This window comes from Crocuta crocuta, unplaced genomic scaffold, assembly GCF_008692635.1.
Source record: "Crocuta crocuta isolate KB4526 unplaced genomic scaffold, BGI_CrCroc_1.0 scaffold128, whole genome shotgun sequence".
NCBI classification, from domain to species: domain Eukaryota; kingdom Metazoa; phylum Chordata; class Mammalia; order Carnivora; family Hyaenidae; genus Crocuta; species Crocuta crocuta.
The window spans coordinates 640,829-657,525 of NW_027532232.1; the positions used below are offsets into that span (position 1 = coordinate 640,829).

General features: G+C 41.1%; 1 protein-coding gene across 1 annotated transcript; it reads left to right on the forward strand.

Annotated features, from left to right (window-relative positions):
• Positions 1–8,984: 8,984 nt before the first annotated feature.
• LOC144242958 (olfactory receptor-like protein OLF3) lies at positions 8,985–9,926 on the forward strand. Its single transcript, XM_077777993.1, has one exon. The coding sequence runs from the start codon at positions 8,985–8,987 to the stop codon at positions 9,924–9,926; it is 942 nt and encodes a 313-aa protein (XP_077634119.1).
• The last annotated feature ends 6,771 nt before the right edge of the window (positions 9,927–16,697 follow it).

Below are 16,697 nucleotides of genomic sequence, written 5' to 3' on the forward strand. Positions count from 1 at the left end.
GAGCTGGCAGCACAGAGCCCGACGCGGGGCTCGAACCCACGAACCGCGAGATCATGACCTAAGCGAAAGTCGGACGCTTAACCGACTAAGCCACCCAGGCGCCCCGCTTTCCTTTCTCTTATTGGTTATTGCTGGCGTACAGAAATGCTACTGATTTCTGTGAGGTGGCCTGGTATGTAGTTCTTTCTTATTAAGGTTCATTGTTGAAAAATGTTTTTTCTAGGTATATAATATCATTTGTAAATAGCGATTATTTTCCTTATAATCTTTGTCACCTGAATCTATTTCTTAACTGATATCATAGTCCAGGGCCTTTAATGTCAGGTTAGCCTGAAGCTATGATGGCAAGTATCCTTCCAGTTCCTGATCCAAAGCCAAGTACATATGGATTCTCCATTAGGTATACTGTTTACTGTGGATTGAAGACATTTAATTTTTATTAAGTTTTGGAGAAAGAAGTGTAATAAAGTGAGGGAGCACCTGCTTAGCAGATTATAAAAGTAAGTACTATTAAAGCTGTGGTATTGGCATAGAAAGAAGGCATGAATCAAACCACAATCCCCAAAGAAACCTTTGCATATAGGAATTTAATCTATCATCAGTGTATAATGTCAAATTAACATGGGGAAACATGTACCACGAAATAAATTTGGGACCAATGTTTGACTGAGAGGACAAAGAAATAGCATCTTTCCTGTTACACGCCGTGAAAAGTGAACTCCAACTATCCAAAGGCAAAGAAGTTGCGAGCATTGTCCAACTGAGTTTATATTTGCTCTCTCCTCAAAATGTACTAAATAACGGTAAAAGGCTAGGAAACAAGATAATAGATCCGCAAAGTAAAGAGAACAATAGATAAGAAAAAAAAGTCTTTTAAAAGAAATGTCAGAGACATCTGGGAAGGTGGAGAGCAACTTTTTTCTCCTCTTGTCTTTTTAAGGTCCAGAGCTCACAGGCTCTCCTACACTTGACGTTCTAACTCGACCACAAGCACAGCACGCTGCAGGCAGGCCGGTGTGCTTAGAAGTGGGTCTCGGACCCTGGCTGGGGGAGGACTATTGTCAAAGCTCCCAGAGTAAGTCGGGGAGAAGGGATCACAAGCCTGTTCCTGGAGCAAGGCCGGGTAGCCGAGCGGAGGGGGAGAGCCTGGTCACTCTCTCAGACACAAGGCCCAGGAGTGGAGCTCTCCCTCCCTCTTGGAGAAGGGAATACTCAGGGCTTCCACAGGTTTCACTACACAGAGCTTAACATCCTCACTGGAGTTTTTCCGTACAAGAAGGCTGGACTTCTATTAAGGGTTCTGAGTGCTGCGAATCTCTAAGTACAAACCAGGGCGTCAAAGATGATCTTCCTTAAAGGAAAAGGTGTACGTTTTCAGAAGGTTACAGGATGTGGTGGTAGAATTTCAGACCCAGGGAGCAGCCCCGCCATCGTGTCTCCCTAGGATCTGACATCTGGAAGCCTCCCTGCCCATGCTCAGAACAGACAACGAACTACAAGGCATATCATTGGCCCCCTGAGTTGCCTGGTTGGGAGCTATTGCTCAAAGGAATGTGGGGATGGGTGATCTGGAAAGAGGAACTTGAGATGTAATCAGCTCTTCACGCTCACCAAGTGGAGTAAAAATGTCCACCATGCAAGGCTGGTGTCAGTGAAGACCCAGACACACCCCACCCCCTTGAGAAATTAAAGTTTGGAGAGCTCCTTTCTATGCACGTGGGACAAGGAAGCAAAACTTTGATTTGCAAAGTTGAAATGTGGGTTAGGGCGTTTGGTGCAGAAGTGACCAGAGGGGGAGGGAAAAAACAAGAAATCTAATAAACAAAGAATAATTGGCCCCTTGAGACTCTGTCACTAAACTTAGAGAAAGTTAACCTGTTACAATTGTACTTGCTTCAAATTCCACAACTTGCCCAGCCCTGCCATTTTTCCAAGGCACGGGGTGACCTCCTCCATTCTCCAGAGGTGAGTCAGCCCTTGTCAGTGACTTTTGAACACTCATTGAGCAACAGAAGTTCTGGAAGCAAGTTCCTGTAATCCGTAGCCTCCTCCTGCGTTCTTCAAGCCCCTGTTATCCTTTCCTGGAGATTTGTTCCAAGAAAATACGTCCTGGCTCTTCAGATTCGGAAGTCAGAAGTTTCAAGTGATTTAAGGGTCCCCCACCTGTGGTGGCCTGAGCCTGCTATCAGTTGGCATTGGCGTTCATCTCTGCTTTTCACCCCCTGACTCCTGGAAACAGAGCCCAGATGCTAGGTGACACCGATAGTCCTTTTCTTCACTGATGTCAGCAGAGAGAGGACCCCCTCAGAGATGAGCTCTTTCCTCTCCGTACAGAATTTCCATTTGGGTAACAAGCCTTAGGGTAACATCCTTGCCTGAAATGCTTCCCGTGTTCGTCCGTCTGAGGCTGGCCAGAAACCTAACAGAGCTTTGCTAGGACCCACTGTCTATACCTGCACGCTGAACAAACTGCTCAGCTGTGGCTTGTTGTTAAAAGTCACTTTCAAGTTTACATGTTCAAGAGTGTTTCCATTTGGTTATTAAAGAAAGCATTTTCGGTATTTTCATTATTGCTAGATAACTATGTGTCTATCCCCACGCCTCACCCCCGGAAAGGCATGGTTTATGCCATTATCTTGATTTTACAGATAGGAAAACTGCTGTGCTAGGATTTTAGGGGAACGTGTGCTTTTCCATAAAGCTTCATTCGAGTGGAAGGGGGCTTTCGAAATGCAAATCAAATGTTTAAGCTGCATGAAAATGCTTCAAAGAGGCAGAACCGTTGTTAGTAAATGATAAAGACAGCTGTTATATACACCTTGCAGTAAAGAGTTGTGTGGGCCGCTCACCATGCCTGGCGGTAGCTTGAAGCTCATTCACTCAGCACTCTGGGTCAGGGAAGAGAAAACAGTGTCACAGTGGAGCAGGGCTGGATAGATGGGAGCTGGGCAGAGGAGAGGGGAAGGGGGTGTGTGTGCAGGAGGTGCAGAAGGCTGCCTGACTCAGGAGTCCTAACTTCCGTTCAGATCGGTGCAGGCCCCCTCTTCCTGTCTGTTCTCTGTGCACTTTACTGCCCCTTCTGTCCTTTGTCCACATCCCTTTCCTTTCACAACTGTTTTAAGCCCAGAGGTAGGGGATCTGGGTTTCTGAAGGTCTGCAGTGTGCTGTGGTAATGCAGAGATGACTCTGGAAGTGTCTACGCTTCTCTACAGAGCAGATGATGGTAGAGTGGCTGAAGAATAGAAATTAAAGCCTGTGTGATTTCGCATTCAGTAACGCCAGATATATGTACTCAGCTAAGCGGTTTTGAGTCTGCTATTTTTTTTTTTTTTTTGGGTGGGGAATTTGGGGTTTTCTAGTAATGTAAATGAGGAAAAATTTGTCCTGAAGCTGTGTGTGTGTGTGTGTGTGTGTGTGTGTGTGTGTGTGGTGGGAGGGTTGTCCTGAAAGATCTCACTGTTCGTATTTTCTGGGAATTCATCAATTTCCCAGGTAAATCTCTTTTGAGTGGAATTTCTACCATGATTGAACCAGATTCTAGAAAATTTCTCTGCAAAGAAGGACGAAAATAATAAATAATAAGGGATTAAAACTAACATGTTAGGATTGAATACCAAGATAAATAAAATATCAGAAGCCCTGGTACATAAAATATTGGATAGCTTTAGCAACGTGTACATTGATTAAATGTCAAGAAAATGGCATCTATAGATCTTTTCTCCCATTTTCATTGTTTACAGTTCTTCCTCATTTGGTTACATTTCAATTTCCTTGACTTCTTCATTGTACTTTTTTTTTTGCCTTCTTTTGGTTTCCTTTTTCCTTTCTGACCATTAATTCTCTCTCTGACTTTTTACTTTTTTCCATAGAGAGCTTATCGATGACTTTGCTCATTTATTTATTCATATTTATATCTCAATATATTCTCCTCTTCTGTTTAACTTTTTGTAACTTTCTCTTTTAAATACTTATCTATTTACTACATGTTTATTTAAGTTTGGGCTAGTTTTGATTTTTAAAAATTTTATAGTTTTTATTTATTTTTGAGACAGCGAAAGACAGAGCATGAGAGGGAGAGGAGCAGAGAGAGAGGGAAACACAGAATCTGAAACAGGCTCCAGGCTCTGAGCTGCCAGCACAGAACCTGATGTGGGGTTCCAACCCACGAACCCCAAGACCTGAGCCGAAGTCAGAAACTTAACCGACAGAGCCACCCAGGCACCCCTTGATTTTTTTTTTAAAGAAAGGCATTTAATGAAGACTTTAAAATTGGAATATAATTCATATCACATGAAATTAACCACTTTACAGTGCCCAGTTCCGTATCAATACATCCCAGAGCTGTGTTTATGTTGTGAGTGTACAACTCAGTAGGTTATGAAAGAAGTTGGTAAACAGCTAGGGCATGAGTGAGTGTGCTTGTGTGTGGGACCCGCAGGGGGCGCTCTGGAAAGCATTCCTCTCACTGGAAAGAGCTGGATCTCTTCTCCACCCATGTAATGATTTGGGTTTAACTACGCTGCCGGCCATTCAACATTTTACCTCTGCCTTTGGAGTGATTATCAAGTGGCCTGGAAATGTAGCCTGCCTTTTATGTTAGTGAGACAGTAACTATTTACTCAAACAGAGAGGGGATATGTTGGCACTACTCATAAATACTCACTACTAAAGGTAATAGGGTCCAGGTTCCCCATGAGAGGCAGATCAGAAGGGACAAATCTCCCCAGTGAGGCCAGACTCACCCCCGTAGCCCAGGATCCTTTGCTGGGACTCATCTTTCACTTTTAAGGGATAGTCTTGGCTGAACAAAACTGTACGTAGGTTTAATCTTCATTTGTAAGCTGACTTTAAACAATGAGCATATACTTTTATCCATTTCTGATATTAGATCATTTTTATTTCCATTAGTGTCCATAATTGTAACCCTTCCTTTTTTTCTTAAGGGAGAAAGAAATGGCTCCCTGCCATGGACTCCATCTTGCACTCATCACCACACCAGACATGAAGTAGAAGCATGATCATCTTTCTGAGCTGGGGAAGGAGGCCAGCTAATCCTGTACTACAGGAGAGTTTCTAAATGAGGGAGATCTGCTTTGTTTCTCCTCATCCTGTGGTGGATGTGACCTGGGGGACAGACTGCAACATGGCGGGTAAGTGAGGCACCTCCTCAGCTCTGCCATGACTCTGAGGTGATAAGCTCAAAGGCAGAAGGAACTGAGTCCTCTTGATATGTCTGCTGAGTTTTACGTTAGGGGAAGCCACAGTCTTTCAACAGGGACTATTGCTGTGCTGCACACGGTGTCATGTCGGGCACAAGAGAACAAGGGATGTGTCCCAGGTTTTCAAGTAACCCCGCTAACCTGCTGACCCCTCCTCTGGCTAGATCCTCGCCTCCTTTGCCACCCATCAATAATGGGCCGCAGTTCAGAGTATTGTTGTGATGATTATTATATTACGTTGTATTATGTTATATATTATATTGTATTATATTATGTTATGTTACATTGTTGTGTTATATTACTTATTAGATATATGGAGTATTTAGTATAATTTGGTATAGAGTAAGAAATAAATGAATAAAACGTTAGTTTAGATCAACTTGATACAGACACAAGTGCAGTTATTTTTAATTCTTCTCTCAACAGCCTTCCCACCCATGACGTTTCGCACTCTAGATGAGCAGGAGTGTTTCAGGAGCTTGCTTCCTTCCCATCATCTGCCACCAAAAGAATAGATAAGGTTGAGAAGATCTTGGAAAACTTTAGTGATTCACAGGGCAATTGCCTTGGGTAAGTTATCTGAAATAATTTTACAACAAGATTTACTTTGACTTTTACACATCGCTTTTTATTTATTTTTCATTTTTAAAAAATGTTTATTTTTGATAGAGGGGGTAGTGGGGGAGGGGCAGAGAGAGAGGGAAACAGGATCTAAAGTGGGCTCTGCACTGAGAGCAGCTGAAGGCAGAGAGACCTACTTGGGGCCCAAACCCACCGACGTGAAATCGTGACGTGAGCCGAAGTTGGAGGCTCAATCGGCTGAGCCACCCAGATGCCCCAACGCATCACTTTTTAAATATATCAAATGTATTTGACTTTAAAAAAGCAAAATCACTTATACAAATTGTGTATCACTCTGAAATGCACTTGCCTGACTGAGTTACTGAGCAAGCATAACATGGCTTTAATGGCAAATGTTCTTGTTTTGGGTGTGTTTTTGGAGACAGGTGGGAAAACACTACTTGTGAAGTCCATTTTTTTTTAAAAAGGACATTTAAGTCCTGGCTATAGGAGTGTAGACAGTGTAAGTGGATCTGGCACTACCTCGCCGCTTCACGTTCACGTTGCCACGTGCATGTGCGCACCACTGACGTACCTGGAAGAGTGATTACCTCCGAGCCCGGGGCGGACAGGACTGAGGAAAGGTGATCTAGAGTGAGTCTTAACGTACAATGCGGTTCAGATCACTGGCGTTGCTTTAAAGGACAGGCTACAATAGAATGCGTCTTGAAACAAGTCATCACACTTTGGTATGTTTCAGGTTTTATTAAGTGTGTTATTTGGTTTATTTCGTGAAATCCTAACACAAAGTAGTAAGCACGAAATAACTTAATTTCTTTAACTTTTACGTTTTCAGCAATTCTTGAAATGTATAAATATATACGGGGGGTATAATTCTCTTCTAAAACTGCAGATTTGCAGATGTCAGAGAGAGCTGTGTAACGTGTGGTTTCCATAGCTATTGGTGAATCTCTAAAAAGCAATGGTGTGCTAACGATACATTTACATAAGGATAGGAGAGTACTGTAAACATACCAGCCCGTATTTTGATTAGAGCTTTCATGACTAGGAAATTTTCTAGCCAGTATAATGACAATATTTTTTATCTCCGTGTAAAATATGGCAAAATGAAAAGAAGCTAATGTACAAACAGGTGTGGTACAACAGAAATTACAAGCAAAGGGACACTAAAAAATTAAGACAATGCTATTGGTTTTTAACCATGAGGCTGAACGACCTGTTAATTTTGAACATTCTGGAAAAATATCATTCTTGATTATGACCTACTTATTTGCCATGAAGATTTTTAATACTTTATTTTATTACATAGTAAGGAGCTTTATTTCCATTGTGAATTTCTTTGCCAGTCTTGTAGCTAAGTATCTTGTTCCTGTTAATTCTGGTGTGAGTGACTGGAAGCTTCCAGGGCAAAGCCTTGAATGGATTTCTCACATTGTTTGATCATTTCCACTGATTTCTGTGTATCTGTGTTTTGAAAGCTCGGTTTTTAATAAATTCCTTGGTATTTCTGGTCTTATTCAAAACAATGCTAAATCCTGTGTATTTTATGACTAACAGTCTGAATGTTGCTATCTTCATGGCAGTGGACCTTGACCTTAAGTCTCCCAACCACCTATGTTATAAGTGGTATGATCTCTAATAACTATCCTAAGTTTTTAGGCTAAAAATGGAAGTTTTTGATAAATGCAATGAGAGTCTGTTCTCTATCTATAGTTATAGTATGAATACCACAGGAACCATTGGGGTAATAATAATCTTTCATGTAGAGCTTTCATGTACTGTCACAGGGAGGTCTCTAAGACTTCAGGCTTCCATCTGTATACTTCAGTTATGGATCACTACTTTCTTTCTGTAAGTGAGCAAAAGAAAAGAGACATAAAAGAAATTTTGTTCTTGGGTCAAAAATTAATGTCTATGTCCTCATGTTCTGTAATTAACACCTGATTTTCTATCCTTCTGTCTTCACGGGTAAGGACTGATCAATGGTGTACTGAGAAGTGAATAAGCTGTTCCTTCCTTGAGAAAATGTCATTATTAAGTAACAACCTCATATCGTTAAACGAGTTATTAAATTCCCCTTAAGGCACATGAGAGATGAATTTTAGTAACTATATGTACTTTCTTTTCATGAAACACCTGATTATTTATTTATTTTGAAATGAGAGAAAGAGAGAGGGAGAGAGAGAGTCCAAGCAAACTTGGACAAAATGTGGTCAGTGCAGAATCCCACATGGGGCTTGAACCCATGAACCGTGAGATTGTGACCTGAGCCGAAATCAAGAGTTGGATGCTTAACCAACTTAGCCATCCAGGTGCCCCAATAACACCTGACCTTTTTAAATTTTTTAAAATTTTTTTTTTTTTTTAATTTTTGAGAGAGAGAGAGAGAACAAGCAGGGAAGGGGCAGAGGGAGGGAGGGAGACACAGATTCTGAAGCAGGCTCCAGGCTCTGAACTCAAGCCCCACACTGGGCTCTGGGCTGACAGCTAACTCAGAGCCTGGAGCCTGTTTCAGATTCTGTCTCCCTCTTTCTCTGACCCTCCCCTGCTCACACTCTCTCTCTCTCTCTCTCTCAGAAATAAAAAAAAAAAAGCATTCAAAATAAAAGGGAAAGGTACAGCAAATAAATTGAAAATCATTTATTAATAAGATATAAGAATATCATTTAAAACATTCAGGGTTTCATGGATGCATTCCCCTGAGGAGGGGTAAGTAGCGTGTACCTGAGATATCTAGAGGGGAAACCCAATAAACAAAAGGAAGTTAAATGGGACTGAACATCAGTCAATTCAGAAAAATGTCTTTCATGTGAACCAAAAAGTTTCTCACCAGAAAGACATGAATTTTCAATAATAGCTACTAAATGGAATAGGATTTTAGGTCTAAAGACTTCATTAATTTCCTTCCACCATTTAAGAGCAGATGTTTGGGAGAAGAAATTCTTTTCCAGTAAATTGAATTCCAAGAATGTAACTTCTTTTCTCTTTGATTTCCAGCTGCATAGCTGGGTCCCATTGTGCTCCTCATGTGGATGGGTTCAAGCAGTGTGGATGACAAATTGGCTAAGATGTTCTAGAAGAACTGAGTTCAGATGGGTAGGCTCTCCATAAAAGCCACTTTCCAATCCTGAGTTTTCATGATTTGTTTTTTCAACATCTTCAGAGTTTGGTCCTCAGAAACTCATGGGCCAGGAAAATAAAACCCAGACATGGGTGAGTGAGTTCATTCTGCTGGGGCTGTCCAGTGACTGGGAGACACAAGTCTTCCTCTTTATCCTGTTCCTGACCATGTACTTGGTGACTCTTGTGGGAAATGTTCTCATTCTTCTTCTGATCAGACTGGACAGCAGGCTTCATAACCCCATGTACTTCTTCCTTAGTGTTTTATCCTTTGTGGACCTTTGTTATTCAAACAGTTTTGCCCCACAAATGCTGACCCACCTGCTCTCAGCCCAGAAGTCCATCCCATTCTACAGCTGTGTGCTCCAGCTGTTTATCTCCCTGGCACTGGGCAGCTCTGAGTTCTTCCTGTTGGGAGCCATGGCCTATGACCGCTATGTGGCGGTGTGCCACCCGCTGCATTACACGGTCATCATGCATGGACGGCTGTGTCTGGGGCTGGCTGCTGGCTGCTTGGGGGCTGGTTTCACCAATTCTTTGATGGAAACAATCATTACTTTCCGGCTTCCCCTGTGTCACAATGTTATTAATCACTTTGCCTGTGAGACCCTAGCAGTGCTACGGCTAGCCTGTGTGGACATCTCCTTCAACAAGGTCATGGTGGCCATCTCCGGATTTCTGGTGATCATGCTTCCCTGTTTCCTGGTTCTGTTCTCCTATGTTCGTATAGTTGCTGCCATTCTAAATATTCGTTCTGCTCAGGGACGTAGCAAAGCCTTTGGGACGTGTACCTCCCACCTCACTGTGGTTTGTATGTGCTTTGGGGCTACCATCTTTACCTACCTGGGGCCACGGTCAGCCTCCTCAGAGGAAGTGGAGAAGCGGGTTGCTCTATTCTATGCTCTGGTGGCACCTATGTTGAACCCCTTGATCTACAGCTTGAGGAATAAGGAAGTTATGGCTGCTCTCCGAAAGGCTCTAGAGAAATTCAGAGATAAAGAGTAAAGACCATAAGAATTTCTTGTTATCTATCATCAGAACCAAAAAGGAGATCAGTTGAAGGTAGACAGGACTCCCACACTTAAACTAAAGAAGACTAAAATGCCCTTGGGTTTGGATAAAGCATCTTTCTACCTGATTAATGAATTTCCTGAATAGGCCAAAGACAGATAATTCACATTATCAGTGAATCTCAGTGATCCACGAGAGGATCTCTTCTTAATCATCTTCTCTCAGGTATCCAGTGGTATTTAAACTTCATCTGCCCACTATTTATTTTATTAGGATATCAGTGTATAAAGAAGTGATCTGCAGCTTCATCCAGCAGACTGGCATGGAATAGATAAAGAGATGAATTCTACTTATTAGGTCTGTTTCACCTGTAGAACAGAATGGAGAATGTCTGTTCTTTCTGTATGAAAAGACCCCATTTATTTGCAGAACAGCCTTATTTCCCCCAGGATAATTACAAATGGCTTCTTTAACTCTTTCTCAGATGATGTCAGCTTTAGAACTTTCAACACTATCTGTGTCTTAATCTAGAGAATGATACGATATTCTGAAATCAATAATATATGATACAATATTTGTTCACACTAGTATGTTGGCTCTCATTTGCTTTTCAAGAATCAGATCTGCTTGTAATATACAAAATATCTGTGGCTTCCCTGCAGACTTTTTTTTTTATTGTAGCAAAATATATATAAAACATAAAATTTACCAATTTAGCTGTTTTAAGGGTACAATTCAGTGACATTACTTTCTCAAACATCACTATTTTTTCCAAAATTATTTATAACTGTAGTTTTTTATTTAACTAATTTCCCAAGACCTGTTTCCTACAAACTGTTTATAAAATTTCTTAATTTTTAAAAACTAAAATGAAGATATGTACTCTCAGCTCTGATAATTGTTATTATTGATTTTCACATGTCACACCAACCCACCAAGAATATTTTGAATCTTGATTCTCAAATATATTCCATGAGTTGACTTTCTGTTTCATAGACATTATAAACAGAACAGTTATAAAAAGAATTACCAAGTGGTACATGTCAACTGTATATCACCATGGACCCATTTCCACATTGAAAACCTTTATTGAACACATTTTGTATATGCTTTAAAATCTGCTTTAAAATAGATTATTCAAGCATATTTTAATCATTTTATCTAGAAGGATATAATAAGACTTTGTCAAATACCTTTTCAACTGTTATATTCTGGCCCTTGCCTGCTGTTGCATATAAGTGTGCTAAATTTACATAAAACAATTCCTTTCTTTAATTTTTTAATGCTTACTTTTTTGGGAGAGAGAGAGAGAGACAGAGAGAGAGAGACCAAGCTGGGGAGGGGCAGAAGAGGGAGACACAGAATCCGAAGCAGGCGCCAGACTCTCAGCTGTCAGCACAAAGCCCAATGTGGGGCTCCAACTCACAGACTGTGAGATCATGACCTGAGCTGAAGTCAGATGCTTAACTGACTGAACCACCCAGGCACCCCAATAATAAGTCTTTTTTAAAAAATGTTTATGTTTGAGAGCAAGAGAGAGCAAGGGAGGGGCAGAGAGAGAGGGGGACAGAGGATCTGAAGTGGGCTCTGCGCTGACCCCAGACAGCCCAATGTGGGGCTTGAACTTGCAAACTGTGAGATCGTGACCTGAGCTGAAGTTGAACTCTCAACTGACTGAGCCACCCAGGCACCCTTAAAATAATTCTTGATGCTCTGTGCTCTATATGATTATTATCTAATAATCTAAGCCAATAATCTAAACTAACACCTAATAATCTACTTCTCTGAGCTCCATCTGATTATTATCTAAAAGTGGGGTCTATTCTTGTACTTCCTATACCTGTATCTTGAGCATTCCCAGACATGCTAATGTGTAACCTGAAGGTAGATTGCACTGAATCCCAGGTCCCCTGGAGCCCCTGCAAGGATTGGCATCAGGTGAAGTAAAAAACAACCTCCCATATCACAACCAATGCCTATGCCTCTAGACTCATCGTTCAGTAACACAATATCTTCAGTTTCTCAAGAGCATGTTCTTCAAAGCACAGCTGTGAGATCCCCAGTGAATCTAGTTTCATCTTTAATGCTAGAGTTCTATCCATTTATTGAGGGTGGAATAAAGGAAGGGAAAATACTGACAAGCGGTCCACCATCGCCTGGAATGATTGAACGTGACATTAGCACGGAACAAGTCGACTATAGTGAAATTGTTTTCCGAGGGAAAATCAAAGGCTAAGTCTGGGTGTCTGTTTCTGTGCACTGAACATTCCATGGCAGCAAAATGCCTCTGACATTCTTTGATGCTCACAGACTGGTCTGTCCAGCCTTCCGTGAAGACGTCTAGTAATCAACTGGTGCTGTGTTAGTTTGCTAGGGCTGCTGTATCAAAGTGTCACAGACTGAGTGGCTTAAACAACAGAAATTTATTTTCCTGCAGTTTTAGGGGCTGGAGGTCCAAGATCAAGGCATTGACAGCCTTGTTTCTTTCGCAGCCTCTCTGACTTGCAGATGCCTGTCTCCTTACTCTGGCCTCACAAGCCTTTCCTCTGCATGTGCATGTCTGTGCCCTCATCTTTTCTTTTTTTTTAAAAAAATATTTATTTATTGTAGGAGAGAGAGAGAGACAGAGAGTGAGTGAGAGGCACAGAGAGAGGGAGACACAGAATGGGAAGCAGCCTCCAGGCTCCCAGCTGTCAGCACAGACGCTGACATGGGGCTCAACCCACAAACTGTGAGACCATGACCTGAGCTGAAGTCAGATGCCTCACCAAATGAGCCACCCAGGTGCCCCCTAATCTCTTCTTATAAGGACACCTGTCGTGTTGTGTTAGGGCCTGTACATATGACCTCATTGTGCCTTAATTACAGTTTTAAAGGCCTTGTCTCCAAATACAGTTACATTCTGAGGTACTACGGGTGAGGATTGGAACATTCGAATTTTGGTGGGACGCAGTTAAGGCCATCACAAATGCTAACCCCACACTCTGATCTATTAGCCTATCAGCTCTGGTCTAACCAAAACTACCTATATACTGCATTGTAAACAAAACAAAACAAAAACAACAACAGCACCTTTTTATATCAACCTACCAAACTATCAATATAGAAAGCAAAGATAGGATGACATTATTTGTTCTTAATGTGCTTCAGTTTGTTCCCAGTGAGTGCTAATGACGGGCTACTAAATGCTCACAAACAATGCTTGAATGCTAATCCTAGAATTTTGCCATGCTAATAGGCCTGTTGTTTTCAAATCCATGCTCCTGATAATTTGGAAATTTTTAAATAGAACTATTCTACATCTGTTCATCCTTAACTTCCTGGTACAGATTCTATCCTCACAGGTTATGATAAGGAACTATGAAATATACTAGTTTCTAGAGCCTTGGCATAAAATTCAGGACCTGGATGAATGGAATTAATTAAAAATAGCTAGTTTGTTCTTTTGTGCATCATAGGAAGGAATCATTTTCTTGTGCTGCTTCCCCCCCTTTATTATTCAAAGGTCATTTCATTTGATGAAAAGATTAGCTTAACATTTTGTCTCACCCCCCCCTTTTCCCCTTAAATAGTTTATCATCAAGTTGGTTTCCATATAACACCCAGTGCTCATCCCAACAGGTGCCTTCCCCCATGCCCATCACCTCCTTCCCCTCTCCCTCACCCTCATCAGCCCTCAGTTTGTTCTCAGCATTCAAGAGTCTCTCATGGTTTGCCTCTCTCCCTCTCCCCCACTATTTTTCCCCTTCTTCTCCCCCATGGTCCTCTGTTAAGTTTATCCTAATCCTCCTATATGTGCAAACATATGGTATCTGTCCTTCTCTGCCTGACTTATTTCGCTCAGCATAACACCCTCAAGTTCCATCCATGTTGCTACACGTGGTCAGATTCCATTCTTTCTCATTGCCATGTAGTATTCCATTGTATAGATAAACCACATCTTGATCCATTCGTCCATTGATGGACACTTAGGCTCTTCCCATGTTTTGGCTATTGTTGAGAGTGCTGCTATGAACATTGGGGTCCATGTGTCCCTATGCATCAGCACTCCTGTGTCCCTTGGGTAGATTCCTAGCAGTGCTACTGCTGGGTCATAGGGGAGTTGTATTGTTAATTTTTTGAGGAACCTCCACACTATTTTCCAGAGGGGCTGCACCAGTTTACATTCCCACCAACAGTGTAGGAGGGTGCCCGTTTCTCCACATCCTCTCCAGCATCTAGAGTCTCCTGATTTGTTCATCGTAGCCACTCTGACCAGCGTGAGGTGGTATCTCAGTGCGGTTTTGATTTGTCTCATCCCTTTTATCTGTGCATTAATATCAGGTCATTTTCTATAAAGGTTAGACTTGTTTCATCCCTAGGTCTTTTACTTAAAATATCACTAACTACTCAAGTTCTTTGCTTTGTTTTTAGCATTTTAAGTCATGCCTTGCTTAGCTTTCCCATCATTAACTGTAATCAGTGAAAACCTCACTTAAATAAAGGAGAAACTGGTTCTCTAGATTAAAGGGTCTCAGCATATACCTACCTATAAATTAAAGTGAAAAAAAAAACCCTATGGACGTGTTGGTGAAATAACTGAATTTCAAGTATAATGAAAGTTTATAAAGATCTAGAACATAAAACAAAAGGGCCACTTAGAAAACGTTAAGCTAGTGTATTTTCTATTACTGTGTAACAAATTAGCACAAATTTAGCAGCTGAAAACCACACACATTTGTCATCTCACAGTTTCTATTGGTCGGAAGTCCAGGCACAGCATAAATGCATTGTCTGTTCAGGATCTCACTCAGCTCAGGTCAAGGTGTCGCTGATCTCATCTGAGACTCAGAGTCCTTTTCCAAGCTCACTTGTTGGAAGAATTCATTTTCTTGCAGCTGTCTGACTGAGGGACTTGTTATCTTGATTATCATTAGCTGGCGACCATTTATAATAAGCTCTGAGAGGCCACCTTCACAGCCTTGCTACACATGTCTGTCTTGTCGCAGCATGGCAGTTTGTAAAAGAGCTACAGAAGAATCTCTACTGTTTTGAATCTCTGACTCCCAGGAACGCCGGGACACCTTAAAAAGGTGCACCTGATTAGGTCAGGCTCACCCAGAATAATCTTTCTTTTGAGCAGATAAAATTCAACTGAGTAAGGATGTCTTCAGAATCCCCTTTTCTATGTAGTGAAACATCATCACATGAGTGAAATCGCATCATACTCATAGTCAAGGGGAGAGGACTCTATAGGACATGGACACCCAGAGGTGGGAGTCCTGGGGGCCAGATTAGAAGTCTGGTTGGCTGGAATTCATCTTTGCAATATTAGATGACAGAAGATGATAGAATAATATCTATTTATAGAATCCTGAGAGTAAGCGTTAGTAAAGAAAAATTCTGTACTAGATTGAGGCATTAGTCACTTTTTAAAAGAGGCTTTATTGTTTAGAACAGTTTTAGGTTCACAGTAACTTTGAGCAGAAGACACAGAGATTCTGCCTATCTTCCCTGTACCCTCACATACATAACCTGTCTCCAGAATGGCGCATTTGTCATGCACTTGTTATGAATCTGTATTGACACATCCTTATCCCAAATCCATAGTTTCCATGAGGGTCCTCTCTTGGTGTTGTACATTACATGGGCTTGGGCAAATTTATGATGACTTGTATCCACTATTATAGTATTATACAGAGTAGTTTCATTGAATCAGAAATCTCCATACTCCATCTTTTCATCCCTCTCCCCCTCCCCCATCCCTGAAAACCAGTGTTGTTGTTGTTGTTGTTGTTTTTTACTGTCTCCATAGTTTTGTCTTTTCTAAAATGTCATACACAGTAAAGCCCTGGATTGTGAGTAGCCTATTCTGTGAGTTTTCTGCAGGAACGAGCAAACATTTCTAATAAATTTTAACTTGATAAACAGAGCATTGTCTTGCAAGATGAGTAGTGTGACTCCGAATGTCACAGGATCACAACTGAGCCAATGGGTCTTGAAATTCACTTTGATATAGAAGCTCTTTGGATTTCAAGCATATTTTTGGAACAAAATACACTTGCAAACCACAGTTTTACTGTATTTGGAATCGTACAGTATGTAGCCTTTCCAATTGACTTCTTTCACTTAGTAATAATATATTTATGTTTTTTTCTGTATATTTTCACTTCTTTTTGGAAGTGAATAATATTCCAAACATTCTGAATAATAATTTGGAACTAAATAATTGCATTTACCAATTTATTTGTCCATTCACCTGCTAAAGAATATCTTGGTTGTTTTCATATTTTGGCAATTATGAATAAAGCTGCTATAAACATTTGTGTGCAGGTTTTTGTGAGGACATAAGTTTTTGGCTCCTTTGGGTAAATACCAAGAAGTATGGCTGGTGGATTTTATGGTAAAAATATTTACTTTTGGGGCACCTGGGTGGCTCAATCAGTTAAGCATCCGACTTCAGCTCAGATCATGATCTCACAGTTTGTGGATTCGAGCCCTGTGTCCTTCTCTGTGCTGACAGCTAAGAGCCTGGAGTCTGCTTTGGATTCTGTGTCTTTCTCTCTCTGCCCCTTTCCCATTTGCACTCTATCTCTCTCTGTCTCTCAAAAATAAATAAACACTAAAAATTAAAAATTAAAAAAAAAGAATATTTACCTTTGTAAGAAGTTTCCCAACTGTCTTCCAAAGTGGCTGTACCACGTTGCATTCACACCAGCAGTGAATGAGGATTTCTGTTTCTCCATATCCTCACCAGCATTTGGTGTTGTCTGTATTCTGGATTTG